A 19,815-nucleotide genomic window follows, 5' to 3' on the forward strand; every position below is an offset into this window, starting at 1 on the left:
CGTCCACCATACTTCACAGTTGGGATGAGGTTTTGATGTTGGTGTTCTGTGCCTGTTTTTCTCCACACATAGTGTTGTGTGTTCCTTCCAAACAACTCAACTTTGGTTTCATCTGTCCACAGAATATTTTGCCAGTAGTGCAAGTGGAACATCCAGGTGCTGTTTTGAAAGCTTCAAACATGCAGCAATGTTTTTTTTGGACAGCAGTGGCTTCCTCTGGGGTGTACTCCCATGAACTTCATTCTTGTTTAGTGTTTTATGTATTGTAGATTCATCAACAGAGATGTTAGCATGTGCCAGAGATTTGTGTAAGTCTTTAGCTGACACCAGGATTCTTCTTCACCTCATTGAGCATTCTGCGCTGTGCTCTTGCAGTCATCTTTGTAAGACGGCAACTCCTAGGGAGAGTAGCAACAATGCTGAACTTTCTCCATTTATAGACAATTTGTCTTACCGTGGAGTGGACTGATGAACACCAAGGCTTTTAGAGATACTTTTGTAACCCTTTCCAGCTTTATGCAAGTCAACAATTCTTAATTGTAGATCTTCTGAGAGCTCTTTTGTGCGAGGCATGGTTTGCATCAGGGAATGCTTCTTGAGAATAGCAAACTCAAAAATGGTGTGTGTTTTTTATAGGGCAAGTCAGCTTTAACCAACATCTCCAATCTCGTCTCATTGATTGGACTCCAGGGGCCTCATTTATAGAAAGTACTTTACTTTAATTTACTTCTTACGTACTTCTTACCCGTGTCGTACGTAGAAAACCACGTCAAAGTAGTGATTTAAACAATTTTAACGTGAGTCAATTTGACCATGGAAACGATCGTAGCTCTACGTCAGGTCTTGACTTGACGTACGCACATTACCTACTGGTTATGCGGAGTTATTACAAGCATGTGAGCCACACTCGAACACGTAATGCCTACTGTAATTCATGCGAAGTGAAAGTGGCTCGTAATAAAATTAACGATGTTGTTATCAGCCGGGAAAATTAGTTTAATTCAAGATTTAAAGGGAACTGATGTTTATGATTGTATTTCAGTCTTCCTTTATATGCCATTAGGCTATTGTATGGTGTAATCATTCTAAATTGAGGCGTTATCACAGGGTGTAAATACAAAGCTCATTCACCCGCGTTCAATTTCAAGTATATTTGTTATTTATAGACAGAAGTACATACGACAGGCGTACGCAATTTTAGTATAAGTATATACATATATATATATATATATATACGTATATATATGAGATAGCCGTGGCTGTGGTAATTGAGGGATTAGATGTCTTTCTCTGTGTTCTTCAAACAGAGAAGCATCCCTTGATTGTGGCATCAGAGATGCTCTTCAAAGCGCCGTTGGGTGACGGGGAACAATGATGGAAGAGATTTTCAGAGACGAAGATGATAGGAAAATGATAGACTGAGTAGTCAGCTGTAATCATCTGTTACCATGGAGTCAACGAACACCTGACACACAAAAAAAACAGCAAGGTGAGTTTTACATGGGGTAGATTTCAATAGTCTAAAGTAGCTACCTCCTCTCTACCCCTTTCCTCTATCTACTCTCATATCAAGAAACTGGAAATGTTAAAGCACCCTACTAGGCATCTCGTTATTGATTTAACATAGCTTCTACTGTATTTTCAGAAGAATAGAGATGGAGATGTGAAGACATGGAAAGGCTACATAACATTATTGAGATGCCCCCTAAATCCATGTCCCTTTTCATGTAGAGGTCTCTACAGTTTGAATCAACACTTACAGTGAGTCAGACTTTAGGGTCACATTTGCAAATGATTCCACTCCAAAATCATGCCCTGTTTTAAAAGTTGTGATATTTTGACAGAAGTGATACATTCTAACTGGAACTCTCTAGAGTCACCACTTGATACATTTCACAGTATCCAATTACTCTTGATAAATCTGAGACTATATTCGAAAAACACTCTTTGTGTGCAGTAACAAGGAGTGTCCCTTGAGACTTGTGTGATATCATATCAAAATATCATATCGAAATGTCAAATATCACCTCACAATTACTGTAAAACTGAGACACACTGTTAGTATGTTCCAACTAGGGAATATAAAGTCACACTACATACTGTATCATCATGCTCAGATAATGGTGTGACTGTTGATGAGAGGAGAAATGTGGAGGAGTGGTGTGGGCGGATTCTAACAATGTATAATCAGGACATCACAATGAGAGAAGGTCATTTATGCTAATCCACACCCTTAACGCTCTGTGAAAGACGTCAGCTTGGATTGATGATCTTAAGGTCTCCTGTGTCATTACGCCTCGTTCTGTACTGAAAAAAAGATGGATTTGATTATTCCCTCTTGTCGTGGGTGTCTTCCATATACCTGAAGATAAATTCTGTTCTATTCAATTTCATTTCATATTATTTTTGTCATTATAGAGTGGATAGTCCACTCAATAATAAGGGTCACTGCTTTCCAGTTTGTTTACATTTACGCATTTAGCAGACGTCTTATTCCAAAGTGACAAACAAACAAACACACTTGACTAAGTAAGTGAATCATCAATCCACCAGTCACAGGAGGAAAAGGTAATCTATGCTCAGGCCAGCGGCCATTGGCAGTCATCCTGCTAGAAGAAGGATTTTTTGCATGTGTCCTACTCTGGCAGAGCACACATAAGCCTCATCTAGTGCCTTGAGGTACAGTTTGCCCCTAACTACAGGGTTAGGTCAATTTACCCTACCACCAGCCAAGCCTAACCTTAACACCAATTAACCATTACAGGGATGAGAAAATATCTGATCCGCAGTCAGTTTTAAGGGCCAACTCCTACGTAGTACTCCCTGTGATACCAACTAGATATGATGCCTCCCTCCCACATCATGTAGCCTCCTCCATCACAGAGCACAGATGTCTCGGTTGGCGCCAGCGGGTACGGGTCTCTGATGAGATGAGAACCTCTCGTTACGCGTGGTGATGCCATGATGGGGCACGGCTGGCAGCGTGGGAGTGCTGGCTTTACCCTCCGAAGGAGCCAACATATTAATAATTCAAAGCAAAGTTTTGCGTCAACGTTGCCGAGATGGCACCACATGAGAAGGATTAATTTATGTCCCACCCATGAGCGGACAGGGAAGTCTCAGGGCCATGGGTTGAGTGAGAGGACCTCATATGTATGGAGAGTGGCAAGTCACTGCTCATAATAGAATAATTAATAATTGAGAAGTTACTTGAGACTGTGTGTGTGGAGGAGCAGACTGTTTGGAATTGAGATGCAGTTGATAAAGAAAATGACACACTAGCAATGCCAGTGGGGTGTTTGTATGTTGTTGTTGTAATAAAAGTTGTTTGTGCATACTATTGTGTCAGATGCTTTTAAAGATGCTCTGCCATTTTGACAAGTTTGAAATACATTTTGGAATAAATATCAGGCTAGTCAAAGTCAAAAATAGTCTGAGGGGAGCAAGAGCACTTACCGCAAATCTAAACTCATAATGAAATCTACACTTTTAGTTTTAATAGATACGTGGAAAAAATAAGTTGACATGTTAAACCTTGTCCGTAATCTAATTAAATAATTTTTGGCGGAATGCAAATCAGTTTAAATGTCACGGCTTGGTGAAAAGGTCCGCATGTCGGGAATTGTGAAACCTCGCAATTGAGCAAAACAAGACTGTTGTTGTGACCGTTTTTGTTGCATATGACGACATTTGAAACGATGAAGAACCCACTCAATATCATAACCAACAGTTTTACATTCACTAAATACCTACAGTTTGTTAGCAAACCACGGTGGGGGTTAGTATTCGTATTTGTCTTTATTTGTCTGGCGTGTGTGTGTGTCTGTTTGTTGACAAGACGCACGCTGCCATCAATGACTGTATCCACAGAGAAAGTGTGGTCTGTCGATACACCTCTTGCTTTGTTTTTGGTAAGTGACATGTGTTGTTTACTAAGCTGTGTGTATGTTACTAGGCTAACCAAACAAGTTTGTATGTTTGTTGCCAACACACCGACAATGAGTTACATGCCATAGCCAAACGTGCTAGTTTGTTAACTATGTAATGAGTTACATGCCATAGCCAAATGTGTTTGCTTGTTAACTATGTATGTAGTGAGTTACATGCCATAGCCAAACGTGTTAGTTTGTTAACTAGTGTACTGAGTTACATGCTTTATTTATGTGGCATAAGGCACTCAAGGCCCCGAATGGTTGCGGCTAAACAGTAGATGAATTCACTGCGAGACAACGCCACCTTTTTGTTACATGAGGTGAGGTCCTCGGGACTAAAGTAAAGCACTCTGGTTTGTGTATGAGGGAGCAGAGACATGAAACCAATTTATCAAAAAGAGAAAGTCTTTATTAGTTACCTAAGATAGACACTGTAAATGAGAGAACCTAAGAGGGATTATGGTGCAATAGAAAAATAGTTTATTTAACGATTATATTTAAAAAGATTTACTTTATGAAAAATACAATACAAAACAAACACTACAAGATTATACTTGCCATAAGGCTAGAAACGAGGGTAGGACGACTGGCGGTAGAGAGGGATACTACTACCCCGACAGTCTCTGGACAGGCACACCAGTGAATCTGTGAATGGACACGCACACCACAAAGACAAGGCATACACGCAACAGGCTCACAGCAACCACACTACAAATCAGTGGCGTGCAGTCAGGTGAGGCAGGGTAGGCAGTGCCTCACCCAGGCATTTAAGAAAGAAAAAGAATATCAGTCTTTTTTTTAAAATCTCAAAAATATATATATTTTTAATTTATTGTACTCATTATTCTTAACTTTAATGTGTTAAAATGTTGTTAAAATAAAAATAAATGATGTAAAATGTGTTGTTTTAAAAATATAATGCATGCCCTGCCACCAGGAGAGTTTGCTCCCAAAGCTAGCTGATTGCTGATTGCTGGCGAGAGGCACCTGTGTGTGCGAGAGGCAGACTGTGCTTGTGCTTCTGTGCTATGCGAAGTGATAGACCAACGGTTTCGTAGGTTTGCGCATGCGTAGTCTGTTCTCACATTGTCTTCATTGATGGACGTTGAGGCACCGTGCAGGCTGCCTCTGACAGCATGATTGACAGTTTGCGTTTGGGCATTCCTCTGCTGTTCGCACCGCGGTCAAGAATGAGCATTTCGGGGGAACGACGAGAGCAGTAGCTCCATCAATCGTGGGAATTATGTCGAACTTTTACATTTGATGGCAGAAAAGGATGAGAAATTAGCCGCACATTTGCCTACGCATGTTACATATGCTTAAGATAATGTAGGCTGTTCAAATGCTGTAAATCCTGTGTTGTTGATGCAGGTGAATTTATATTGTCATTGAGCTGTTTTGCGTGCTGCTGTAAATCCTGTTGAGATGCAGATGAATGTAGGCAATGCCATACAGGCTGTTGCGCTACGCTATGTGTAGTTATGAGATAACAATACATGACATTTTTGACCAGCTATTTGATAGTATAGTATATATGGGCTATGTGATTGACTTTATAGTATAGTATATTAGCCTACATTACATTACAGTCATTTAGCCGACGCTTTTATTCAAAGCGACTTACAATAATTGCATTTAACGTAGGAGTGTACTGCTTTTTTAAGGCAAAATGAAGAATAGCAAACTAAAAATACAGTATAGCAATAGCATAGAGAAGAATAGCGAACTAACAATACAATAGGTGCTTAACAGGGAGGATTCTGGTAGTAGGCCTACTTCTTGAAGAAGTGAGTTTTGAGCCTGCGTTAAAAGATATACGGGCTATTGATTGTCTTTATAGTATGCGCTATGCCATTTGAAGTCTGGCTGCTGCGTTAATCGCATGATTTTTTTTTTATAGCTCACTGCCTACCCAGCCAATGACCTCACTGCACGTTACTGCTACAAATGCACAGCAGACAGCGGGCTAGGTGTTCCCCAGTGATTAATCACACCAAACACAACACGCACACACAACATGCAGTGCAAGGAGACCAAACCTGGGAACCCTGACTACCCTCTCCACGCCGGCGCCCCCCACTCAAACCAAAGAACAGAAAAACAGCGAAAATAAAGGGACTAATATAAAAGGACCAGTTGGTTCACATCCGATAATAAATAACACGTCAGGGGGGTATTCCACGTACGTTGATTAGTATATCGGCGATAAAAAAAAAAGCTGCGTTCAGGCAACTCGTGATTGGGATTCAAGCCTCAGGTGATTCCTCGAACGAGGATCAGGCTTGTGTCATCAGTGTTCACAGAACACCGGTTTAGAAATCCACGTGCACGCAGACATAAAGAGCCCCGAAGAGTCGAACTGTCGAAATGAAGATACTACACTCTGCAGCGGTTCTACTTTTTGCGCAGCACTCCTACTTATTGATCTTTATGAAGATGAAAATTAAGATGTAAAATAGTGCAATACTGCCGCAATTAACAAGGCGAGGGAAATGGTTTGGCAAGAAATTGCTGACCGATTAAATGCGTAGGTCATACTAGCCCCAGTTATTGTTATATGTTCATATTTTAATAAATGAATATTTACTACTGTGGTGATATCAGCAGCAGGCTACATACAGTCATATTGTCATGATGGCATAGTGGTATTGACCGCTGCCATAGTATTTATTTGTCATTTTAAGACGGTGGTTCAAATCCCTCTTCTGACACACTTTTTACTGTATTTCGTTGTCTGAATCTAATCTAAAATCTCATAAAAAAAAGTATGTAGGCTATAAAATGATGGTGCAGGCTAATTTACAAGAACTGACACCAGGGTTCGAGTTATAAGCTGAGCTCTGTGGGGGTCTCCAAAATAACAGTGCGAAATGTTCTCATGCACGCGCGAATCATGCCCACACAGCGATGGGACTTACAAGTTTTAATTAGCTATAGGCAGTAGCGGATTAAGGTGGTCAGTGGCCCTAGGCTACTCCTTTGTGTGAGGACCCCCCCGCCCCCATACACAAGCCTCCCCCCTCCCCAAAATATACAACTCACGAGCACCCTGCACACACACACCACTCATAATGCTTTACCATAAAACACTTAAACACTTTAATAACACAATAACACAACAGTGTTAATAATGCAAAGAATAAAAAAAAGGTTCAGTGCATTCAGTTCTGTCTCTATTGCTCTCCTCTCCCGTTGTCTCTCTGTTACTGTCCTGTTGTCTGTCTCTCTGTTGCTGTCCTGTTGTCCGTCTCTCTGTTGCTGTCCTCTCCTGTTGTCTGTCTCTCTGTTGCTGTCCTGTTGTCTGTCTCTCTGTTGCTCTCCTCTCCTGTTGTCTGTCTCTATGTTGCTGTCCTGTTGTCTGTCTCTCTGTTGCTGTCTTCTCCTGTTGTCTGTCTCCCTGTTGCTGTCCTGCTGTCTTACTATTATTTTTAAATGACTAGACTTTTTAAATAGGCACTACATTTTATAAACACTGTTATATCTGTCTGTTTTTATTGTATGTATGTGACCTATGTGTGTTTTTAATGTGGATAACGTATTCATGAACTGCACAAAGCCTGTCAAAGGAGAATTTCTGTCACTCTGTGACAGACAATAAAGCAATCTTGAATCTTGAATCTTGAATCCTGTTGTCTGTCTCTCTGTTGCTCTCCTCTCCTGTTGTCTGTCTCTATGTTGCTGTCCTGTTGTCTGTCTCTCTGTTGCTGTCTTCTCCTGTTGTCTGTCTCTCTGTTGCTGTCCTGTTGTCTGTCTCTCTGTTGCTGTCCTGTTGTCTGTCTCTCTGTTGCTGTCCTGTTGTCTGTCTCTCTGTTGCCGTCCTGTTGTCTGTCTCTCTGTTGCTGTCCTGTTGTCTGTCTCTCTGTTGCTCCCCTCAGCTCTAAATGACAGAAATGAATTAGCTAATTAGTTGGCATGTAAACATATAGTTAGGGTTGGGTACAGTTTGGGTTTTATTCGATACCGGTGACAAATCGATACTTTAAAAACGGTACCGGTACCGAAACAGTACTTAAATCGGTACTTTTGATTTTTTTTTACAATTCTGTGTTTCCTCCAGGAGTTTTCACATCAGTGGCGGGTGGTCACTGACGCGATTTTCCGCGTGCACGCCATTAATGCCGAGCGGCATTATATGTTTTATATACGTAGAGGTGATCAAATACCAACATATCCTGACGCTACAGCTGCAGGCTACTGTTAGAGCAAATTATCAATAAAGGCAGCCTGTTTCGTTTCAAGATGTATAAGAAATGATATTTAATATTTTCCTCTATAGAAGGAGGAAGTTTACAGGTTCGTCAGACGCATCTGAAGATTCAAAGTTCCTCTCAAAGTCCAGATCATTCATTACATCTCAGTATTTATGCACTCAGGTACCCTCAGGTAAGAGGTCTGCCCTCGGGTGAGGTCTAGACCAATCATGAACAATGGGTGTGGATTTGTACATTGAGGAAGATGATGGGGGATGAAGGTTTAAGGGGGAATCGACCCCCACTTTCACCTAGTGACACAAAGATGTAAAAGGAACACAAAGGCCACAAACTGGTTTAGTCTGGTCGCAGAGTACTGGGTCTGGGGAAACACAATAGGTCCAAAACTGCTCTAGATGGCTTAGTCCATCTCGGTGCAGGTCAGGAGAAAAGAGAGCAATCAGGTCTTTGTAATCATTTAAATGTGTCTGTTGTCTAGCCAATGTCAAGCTTCAAGTAGAGAAACTGGTTTCATTGTGTGCTTACAACAGGAAATCAGTTTCTATAGCTTTGCTCTAGATATCCAATTTACTGTTGTGAAGTTTGAATCTTTCCATCCCTGGCGTCATTTTATCAATGAAAGTGGTATTATACATATTACATATTACATATTTGTTGTTATTTATGGAAGTGTCCGGTTGCTGGAGGAACCAGGACGCCGGCTACACTGCACAGTATAGCCCGAAATAGAGAGAGTGCTTTATCCCGCTAATAGAATACAGTTCCAGTAATAACACTTTTATCTCTATATTGTAATCATTCTCTTCATCTGTTTTTAAATGTTGATCTATTTATATCAGGGGTGCCCACACTTTTTTGAACCAAGATCTACTTTTCAAGTAGCCAGTCTGCCAAGATCTACCGGTACTACAAACACACACACAGTTCCCAGCCTGCATAGTAAACTCACAATACACTTTCTCTCTCTGTCACACAGCCACACAGAAGACCATCACAAACCCTCCCTCTTTGCTATTCTCGCTCTCACACACACACACACACACACACACACAGACACACACACACACACACACACACACACACACACACACACACACACACACACACACACACACACACACATTTGCCAGTCTGCATAGGGAGCCATAGCACAAACCCTCCCTCTCTCTCCCCCTCTCTCTCCCCCCTCTCTCTCTCCCCCTCTCTCTTCCTCTCTCTTACACACACACACACACACACACACACACACACACACACACACACACACTCACTTTCTCTCACTCACACACTGACAGCCAGTACTGCAGTACATAGCCAACTACTGATCCAACAAACAGAAATGTAAACCAGATACAAAACAGATAATTCCCTAGTTTGAAAGGAGGAAATAAATGCATTTCTCTACCTTAGTGGGAGACCTGGCACTGGGAGGAGGCAGCTAGTTTCTAGTAGTCAGGGCTGTAGGAGCTGGTTGCAAGGTGTAGGCAGGCTTGCAAGGTGTCATCAGCCACTGTGGATCTGTCATCGAAAAGGCAATCTGCAGCCTCGAGAAACGTTTTTTTCACAATTTCGCCGTCTTTGAATGACTTCTTGTGTTTAACAAGAACGTGACTGACGCGATAAGAAGCTATCGTTACAGCCGTACGTTTTCGCTCTTTTGCCACATTTCCCTTCTTCGAAACAGCCATCATAGATTTGCAGATCAGACAGACGCACTTCCAATATCACATCGTGTAAAAACGTCCTCCTCCCATTCTGGATGGAAGTTGTACGTTATTGGTTTCTTAATTGGTCCAGCTTCCCCACTCATTTGTATACCCTTTCTTTAGTATTACATAGTAAATAGTAGAAATTGGAAGGCTAACTAGGTAATTAGTCTCGCTGGTATTTTGTATTTTGTAGTTGGCGCTGTTGACTGCGCATGCGTGGTGAACCGTGTGTTAGGTGAAAAGATCAGATCTCAGACTGGCTTACCTGTACGTCAATCAAGTGGCAAAAGCCATAGTGAGGATGGATGATAGCCGAACTTTATTTAAAAAAAAATTCTCTCCTTTTGGGTTTTGTTCAATGCCATGCGATCTACCCATACTACCTTTGCGATCGGTATTGGGCACCCCTGATTTATATCGACCTATTCTTGCCAATTCCTTATTACCAGTGGAAAGGGGGAAGGCTACACTTTAGGACTTTCCGTTCAACGGAGGAATTTATAGAACTCGCATAGAGTTCATCTCGCATTTCCCCCGTTGATGTGACGAACTGAAAGCGGCAAGTAACAGGCACTTAACGTTACATGTTTTAAGGCTGATCTGTGCATGATAATGCTGCATTTTGACATAATTCTTATCGCATTTCCCCCCGTTGAGCTGTATAGCGGCACTTATTACAGTGAAGCGCTCTTACGTAACTCCTCCTACAGTCCCGGGTCGCTCCGTATAATGGAGAAGCGTTTTTGAAAGTACGGCAGCTCGGATACAAATGCGGCCCGCGTCAGCCCGGTAGTGGAAAAGCGCCATTATTGTTCCCACCCTTTACCTGGCTGTAAAAAGTGTCAGTGAAAACTTTGAGGCTGAATTGTTCATATTTCAATGTATGACACATCATTTGAAAGCTTACAATCTGCCCTTTCATAATCTGGAAAAAACTGAAAAATTACCTTGCCCTACTTGGGGACTTTTTCATCAGACCCTGTCACAAATGTTTCGCTTGTAGATGCCTGTTGATAGAAAATAGATCAAAACTGCCCTTCCTAATGTGTCAATACTGAGGTCGTCTAGAGCTTGGCTGAATGACTTTTGACAGACAGTTGGCATAGCTGAATGGATTTGGCTTGACTGACGTGGCTAGCGCCTTCAGAGGGGATATTAGCAGACCATTAGCATTCCATGACATTTTCCCATCCGCCCAGGAAGCAATGGCAGCCATGTAAACAAAGCGCTGTCGCTGTGCATGGCAAGGACAGAGGGGAATATAATGTAATGTAAAATGGCACTGTTCACCGGATGAGATACCTGGTGCACATTCTAATGTAGATCTACAGAGCAATCTCTTCCTGAGCTGAAACAGAGGAGGGAGACGATAAGGAAGCGGACGGATGAGACGTCCAGGAAGGTAATTGAAAGTGCATAGGATTTTAAAGGGCAAATGCTACCAGGGGTTATCAGCTGCAGAAACAATCTGAATTTTTTATGGGAGTAACTTATCATCCGGACATAAAAGGAGGTTTGTCACGCTTTATGGAAGGCATGAAGGATAAAACAAGATCATAAAGGCAACAACCAAAGTTTAGAGTACCTTTAAACCACTGTGTTAGAAAAGAATACTTTTTTTTTTACCACTTTGCTTACTGACACAACCTTACAGTCTTATACACAATAGACTCTTGGTGCACCTGGTGCCACGGTGTCCATACTAATAAATGCCTAGTAGAGTGATGTGGGGATGTTGTTGAGGGCAGGGGGCACAGAGAGGAGGGGGCACACAACCCATTTATTTAGTCCTTTTGTAGATTCTAACTATTCCTTTTCAACTACTGTTCAACTAATTGTTCACCCACCCTAACATTAACCTGGCAAATGGTTGCATATCAACCTAGGTGCAGTTTGTTGATAGTGTGGATAGTGTGGATAGCCACATTGTTTACACCTGTTTGAACCCCTTCAGATCTGCATTGAGAGAAGGGCTCGAGGTTGTTCCTTTGAAATCTGTAAAGGTGATGATTTATTAATAATGATAAAAAAGTTATCTAAACCAGCAGGGGAATCTGCCCAAACAAACACACATGTATTTTAGGAGGGAGGAGGAAGAGGTGGTGGCAGCCTGAGGATAGCCTGGAGGCTCAGGGAGATTGATGACAAACGCCTGCATCTCATAAAAAATAAAGCGCTCACCCACTGTTCCCCCAGGGCATGCCGCAAAACAACAACAACAACAACAACAACAACAACAACAACAACTCAACAGGTAGATGCATCCACTCCAGTGAAGGCTGGTGGAGGTTGAAATCAGAGGACGGGCTCAGCGGAGAACAGGATCATCATCATCAGCCTCTCCTGATCTGCTCCCAGAAAAAAACTGTCTTACAAGGGACATGTCTTCTGTGAGACAGGGCCGTAGCCTGCCTCTATGGGAGGACGTGTCTGAATGAAAAGAGCAGACAGCCTTCCCAAAAGCAAGGCCCAGTTTCAGTAACCACCCATTCATATCAATGTAAACAAACTGACAGGGCACCCTTAGGAGGGCGCCCTGAAATGATAGAAAACAATGTTGCATTGCATTACACACTAATTAGTTTATACTGCACACATAAGACTGTTGTGGATGCATACAGCATTCCAAATCGAGGGAGTGTGGTATTGGAACAGTTAACACGAGTGTCTTGGGACTCAATTTGGGGAGTTGCTCTGGCAAACTCCTGGACTTCATCCAAGTTCACAATAACATTACATTCACATGACACTTCAATGTAAACAATGTTTCGCCACTGTCACTCACACTCTACTGTCTCTAAGGTCCAGCTTGCGTTGCCCAAAGCTTAGAGCATAGAGCTGAACCCACCGACAGCTTCACAAAGAGGGGCTGCACAGTAAAAAGAACAATTTGCACAGCACAAAAGCTTTTGTTTCCAGTCCTTTGAGTTTAAGACAGGTGATCTCTAAGGGAATAAAGTGGGGCTCTGAGAGCCGTGGGGACGAGGGTGTTAAGAACAAACCTGCATGTCAGACGTACTGTAGGAGAACAAATGACAACAGGGTGGGCGTTAAACCTGTTAAGCATTCGGCGGGCCCTAGCGCCATGTGCTAATTGTCTTGCCCTGTATATGCTTCCTATGTTCCTATGTTTATGGAGGTAGTCATGTACATGCTTCCTATGTTCCTATTTTATGTAGGTAGTCATGTACGTGTTCCTATGTTTACGTAGGTAGTCATGTACATGTTCCTATGTTTATGTAGGTAGTCATGTACGTGTTCCTATGTTCCTATGTTTATGGAGGTAGTCATGTACGTGTTCCTATGTTTACGTAGGTAGTCATGTACGTGTTCCTATGTTTACGTAGGTAGTCATGTACGTGTTCCTATGTTTATGTAGGTAGTCATGTACGTGTTCCTATGTTTACGTAGGTAGTCATGTACGTGTTCCTATGTTTATGTAGGTAGTCATGTACGTGTTCCTATGTTTACGTAGGTAGTCATGTACATGTTCCTATGTTTATGTAGGTAGTCATGTACGTGTTCCTATGTTTACGTAGGTAGTCATGTACATGTTCCTATGTTTATGTAGGTAGTCATGTACATGTTCCTATGTTTATGTAGGTAGTCATGTACGTGTTCCTATGTTTATGTAGGTAGTCATGTACATGCTTCCTATGTTCCTATGTTTATGTAGGTAGTTATGTACGTGTTCCTATGTTTATGTAGGTAGTCATGTACGTGTTCCTATGTTCCTATGTTTATGTAGGTAGTCATGTACGTGTTCCTATGTTCCTATGTTTATGTAGGTAGTCATGTACGTGCTTCCTATGTTCCTATGTTTATGTAGGTAGTCAAGTGTTACATCCTCTCAAAGCTATGATTCTTACGCTTTGAGCCAAATAATACATCTCAAGATGCAATCACAACAGCAGGCACAATCGACGTCTCTGTCAGACCACAAACAAACACACTACATTGACAAATTTGATACAACTCACCAATGAAGCCTTATAGTTGACCACCGATCGATAACATTCTGACAACAATGGTTTGTTTACATTGCTAAAAAAATATTCTGGCGAAAATGAAAGAAAACACTTCAGTGTGTTCAAACTTGTGTTTTTCAAGGTCAGTGCCACTTAGTCATTCTTACTGTTGGGGAACAAACATCAGAGTGTTACCTTCAAAAGGAGACCGACCCCAGCAATTTGCTCCAAATGGTTCAAGAACAGCTTTCAATTTACTTTGGATATACATTGGAATGGTAAGAGGCTACTGCAGGTGGGGCAGATACAATAGATGAGGTGTTCTAGTATTTTCTATTGTACTCTGTTCTGTTCTATAGGCAAACAAAAGGTGTACATCCAGTACCCAACAACAGAACACAACTTATTTGACACACACACATAAAATATCTGTTTTCTTTATTTTATCATTAGTTGCAGGTATGGCACAAAAAAATATGGGTGATAAATCCAAAGAAATACAGTGGAAAAAAAGCCTAATTATATATAAATAGAGCACAAAACAGAGAAGAGTGACAGGTCATTATTATAGGGTGTTGGCACAGTAGGAGATAGGAAACGTCAGTGTTACACATCTCTCAGAACAATTCAGAGTCAGATCTCATTTGCTTCCATGTCATTCAGTGGGTGCATCTCAATAGTGTTACGTTTTCTTCCTTCTCCCTTCCCTGGTTGAATTTAACAGGTAAAAGTTAATTCTCTGCATCCCTGTTGTGTTTCAAAGTAAGTAGCCTTGAGAACCAATGGTTCTCTCGAGCCTAATGGCCCTTACCTATCTCCTGTTTCCATAGCATGAGGCGGCTTGATGTACACGTACACCCCCTGGACATGACGCTGGTATGTCGCAGGGTCTTACCCCCAATCCAACCCTTACTGTTGAGTGCCAAGCAGGGAGGCATTGGGTATAGTGCTGTCCCAAACGACTATTTTTCTAACGATTAATCTAGCGATTATTTTATCGGTTATTCGATTAGTCTAACGACTAATTTATCGATAAGTCTAACGATAATTTTTGTACTGTAAAAAAAAAAAAAAAAAAAAGTTTTTTTGTCTCCACCTCACTGCTATGTTTAGCCAACTTGAATGCCAACATGGCCATTTAGAAGTCTGTCCATCACCACAACACATAGCTAGCTAACGTTACTCTCGCTGCTATGTTATGATTAGCTAAATTGATGCTAACGTAGCATGCGAGCTACGAGCTAGATAACGTACAGTAGGTGCTCGCACCACAATGACAATAGGCTACCGTAGCTAGCCAGCTACATAGCTAACGTTACTAACACCAGAAGACAAGACATACGAACTGTGGTGAGCTACATTGCTTGTGTAACATTAGCTAGTAGCTATCCATTTTTCACTCATACACTTAATTGTCTCGCCTGGTAAAATAAAGGTAAAAAAAAAAAAAAAACGCCATTTTGTTTATTTACGACTAACCGACGCATATTACGCTAACCGACGTATTGACGTAGTCGGTGACGTCGACGACGTCGAATAATCGTAACAGCCCTAATTGGGTACCATTTTTCTAGTCTTTGGTATGACTCGGCCAGGGATGGAACTCACAACCTCCCAATCACAGGGCGGACACTCTAACCGCAAGGCCACTGAGCTGGTTACGTTGTGTTTTCAACTGCCCCATTGTTCTCAGATCAGTGCAGATAAGCAAGAGGAGACAAGAAGAGAGAGAGAAAAGTCACGTTAGACTATTGAGACTTACCCAATAACGTACACCTAGTGAAGGTGGTGTGATAGTTAGATATAATATGATATTATTAGGACTGGATACTGATACTGAGAGCTAACGCAGAGTAAGGAATGGCACTACGTGACAAAGCCCTTCTGTTAGGATGAAAAACAAGTACAATGATACCCAGAAACAAACACCTCAGGTACCTCATTCCCTTATTTAGTCACTAAGAGAGACGTCCATGTAGGAAGCAATTTGGCACTTTTCAAATTCCACTCTATACCTCAGCAGGGTGTGTTTACATAACACCAATATTAAACCATCAAACAGTTCACTTGTTATTGAATTTCAAAACGTTCATTCTGTTATCCAGAATAGCGGAAGCCGGCCAACTTTACAGCATCAGGTTAGTGCCCCGGTCAACTAAATCAATAAAACAAGCTTTCCCCAACATGAAGCACAGAAGATATCTTCCAGGTCATCGAGATCAACTAATGTTGTTAAATATGTCTTTTAAATGGGCAAAATGAACAAAATGTCTTCTGATATCCCATTTTTAATTTACATTCAACATGATATATACACTCACCGAACACTTTATTAGGAACACTATACTAATACTAGGTAGGGCTTCCCTTTGCTCTCAAAACAGCTTCAATTATTTGTGGCATTGATTCCACGAGATGTTGAAAATATTAATTTTCTGGTCCATGATGACATGATTGCATCACACAATTCCTGCAGATTCAGGTACACTTTCAAGCTGTTAATCTCAGATTCTACCACATCCCAAAAGTGTTCTTTTAGATTCAGATCCGGTGACTGGGAAGGCCGCTAAAGAACACTGTACTCATTTTCATGTTCAGGAAACCAGTGGAAGTAGCCAATAGACGATTGGTAAAGTAAATTGTGTGTGTGTGGGTGGGGGGTGCACATGGTCAGCAACAATGCTCAAATAGGCTGTGGCATTCAAGCGATGATTGATTGGTATTAACAAGCCCAAAGTATGCCAAGAAAACATTCCCCACACCATTACACCACCTCCATGAATCAGAATGTGTACAGGTGTTCCTAATAAAGTGTTCAGTGAGTATATATTATATATATATATGTAACAAAAAAAACACATTTGTGCACACAAATACATTTGCATGTATCAAGGTCTAATGACTAATGCTCATCATTCTGCTCTGTTTTGTTATGTATGGTTTTTATTCTTTACTTGTTTCTTATCACACCTACTGTACAGGCATATGCCCATACATGTACATGACCCGCTCTAACTCACCCCGGCTTATGTTGCTAACGCTATGTTCTCTGAGAGTCACAATCCCAACCCATTCTTGTTTGTTTTCAGTTCTTGGAGGTCTGGGTAACCTTTCACTGGTTTTCTTTGTAAATATGTCTTTGGATGGGAGCCACAGTATAAATGGGTATAAAACACATACTAAATGATTAATTATCCTTAACTAATTAATGATTGATTATGTATCTTCCTGGGGGTCAATAAGCCTGACTTTGCGGGAGCGTGGTCACATACACAGGTATGTGCATACAGTATATACTGCATTTTACATGTTGAGACCTTATACTGTATGTTTGTGCTTCCTGTACTCCTTCAACATAAAACATTTATCATAAACCTTTGAATAGAGCTTCTTTTACATTTACAAGTTATACAGTTGACCAAATAGGTTTACTTCTCATGTTTCCATCCGTTTTGATACTTCAGCAATGCAAGGTAGACAACAAGAAGAAAGGAAGTTAAAAGTCAGATCATTTCAACAGAAAATTAAGAAACAAGACAAGTCCTCAAAACATTTTTTCATAACCAACAATGTACGGAATTTTTCATTTATTTTCTCTTTTTTACAATACATTTTTAAAAACCAGCTGGTTAAGGTTATGGACGGTCTCAGGTAGATCTTCCACAGTCAATCTTCACAGTTTGTGTAAAAGCAGAGAAACATTCTCGCTAGAGTAATAAAATATCATTATTATTATCATTATGATCATTATTATCTTTTTCTCTCACATTGTTCGATATAAATGGCGGAGGTGAGGGCGAGGCATATCCCTCTAAAGGAGAGCCTGCAGTCCCAGTGTCCCACTCTCCTCCCTGTACAACGCAATGTTTTATTCATTAATTGTTCTTTTCTTTTCTTTAAAAAAGATCCACTCAGCAGGGATGAAGATTCCTTAGAGGAAAGAAAGAGAGGCCATCGATCACCAGCGTCTTTGTCCACCTACAGAATCTCTGACTGTCTTTCTGAGAAAAGTTCCAGAGCCTCACTCCTTTCTCTTTGTACTTCATTGCTTTTACACTCCTTTTTGTATCGCCTTTTTCTTCAAGGCTGCCATGACTTCCTTGTTTGTGACGCCTGTCCTGGACCAAAGAGGGGCCCACGCCCACAATTCAACATTTTCTTGACTTTCCCCACGTTGTTCTCACACACAAATGCACGCACCCATGCACGCAGACACACACACACACACGCACACGCACACGCACACGCACACGCACGACCAGGAGTGGAACACATGTATAGCTAACATACTCTAACCCCATTGTCTCCCAACAGGTGGAGTCACTCCTACACAACACTTGACCCAATGTGGATGGAGTTGCTCTATCTGATGCAAGACAATTGCCCCATACCCTTCCCAGCTACCATACCTTTCCATCAGCACTTGTGGGGCAAAATAAACATAGAAAATAGCCCATCAGTGACAGAGTGGAAACATCAACATTGATGTGTTTGGTGTTAACATCCAGGCTCACGATTCGGTTTGTAATCTGAAGGCACTTTGTTTCATGGCAGAAAGTGGCTTCTGTTCCTCTGGTGGATGTCTGGTGGAGATGTGACACAGGGTACTATGACAGTATCACATCCACTCCACCTGCCCTAAGACCTACCTCCCTCAGCATCTCCAATCTCATCCACCCCATCTCCACTGACCTCCCTCCATCCATCCGTCCGTCCAGCCACCTTCTTTCTGCACTGCTATCCACTTCTCCCCTCTCTCCTCTGCTCTTCAAACCTCTCCTCCCATCTGCCCTCGGCCTAGCCTTGAAACGCCGTCGTCTGCCCTTTGATCTCCTGACTACTCTTCTCTCCTCCTCTACACCCCACCTCTCCTCCACCCTTCGTTTCTTCAGTTGGCCACTTGGACATTGTGAGCACAGTGTTGTTGTGAGACACTTAGGCAGCCACTGGGGAAGGGAAAATAAGCAGATCGAACTAAATGTTGGTAAAGTTTCTGTCTTCTGCAATACCGCACCAAGCTGAGAAAGTAATGTCGAAAGACGTGTCAGGTAAATGAAGATAAGATATACACAGAAAAGCTTTGATTCCATGTAGTATTTGAAAGCAGGGAAAATAATCAGCTCTTCAAAAAGTCACTAATGCCTCTGTACTGTACCCTTTCAAAGAAAGTTTCATAACTGACTGGCAAAGTTGTCCTTGTGCTTTACAAATAGTTCTCCCGGTGCACTTGTGAGCTCTTCCCCCACAAAATCCAGGCTCGTTTCGCACACACACACACACACACACACACACACACACACACACACACACACACACACACACACACACACACACACACACACACACACACACACACACCTGGCTTCGTACTCATAAAGTGCTCCCAATCCTGCACTGGGGAGCATTTTTCTGGAAAAGTTGTCTCTAAAAAAAATTAGCGAATCTTCTTTATTACTTTTTATGTGTTTTTTTTCCCTTTTTTTCTTGTTTTTTTTAAATCGGTTTTCATCCCTGGAGACTCTATGTGCGGCCCCTCGCTGCCGTCTGAATGCATGAATCTTTGGTGATTAGATGCCGAGGGGTGCTAGCTCACAGACGTCAGGTCTGACTGTTCGCCTCCCGCAGACGACACGCAGCAGGGTCACCTCCGGCCTCCCAGGAAGGTCATCCCCATGGTGATGCTCAGTGGCCATATATGGGAGTATGTGGGTGGAGCCGTGGATATGAGATCTAGAGGCGGGGGGAGGGGGGGGGGGGTATATATAGAGAAGAGAAAAGGTTATCTGTGGACATAGACAGGTACCTAGCATACACCCCCCCACCCAATCCTTACTTTCACCATTCCCAAGACTGACCCTAAATCAGTGTCCAGGGGTATTTCCATACCACACTGTCTGTTTCCATGGTCACACTGAGAATCATGCAAGATTCATCATGTAAGATTGGAATACATAATTCATGACATCACACTCTGTCTTCGACCTGGATGACTACT

At 41.9% G+C, this 19,815-nt stretch overlaps 1 protein-coding gene and 1 pseudogene across 2 annotated transcripts in view; one reads left to right on the forward strand and one right to left on the reverse strand.

The window, feature by feature from the left end:
* Positions 1 to 283: 283 nt before the first annotated feature.
* Positions 284 to 18,161, forward strand: LOC308151558 (annotated as a pseudogene). The gene is made up of 3 exons: positions 284 to 455; positions 490 to 619; positions 18,135 to 18,161. The product of its transcript is annotated as an uncharacterized misc_RNA (transcript).
* A 1,300-nt stretch (positions 18,162 to 19,461) lies between these two features.
* LOC308175418 (MAM domain-containing glycosylphosphatidylinositol anchor protein 2) overlaps positions 19,462 to 19,815 on the reverse strand; it is a gene marked incomplete at both ends in the record, with an annotated part of 202,491 nt that continues 202,137 nt past the window's right edge. Inside the window, one exon of the mRNA XM_080550231.1 lies at positions 19,462 to 19,550. Coding sequence (XP_080406357.1) covers positions 19,462 to 19,550 — 89 coding nt within the window. The remainder of the gene's footprint in view (positions 19,551 to 19,815) is intronic.

This window comes from Nansenia antarctica, assembly GCF_963989245.1.
Source record: "Nansenia antarctica genome assembly, chromosome: 1".
NCBI lineage: Eukaryota > Metazoa > Chordata > Actinopteri > Argentiniformes > Microstomatidae > Nansenia > Nansenia antarctica.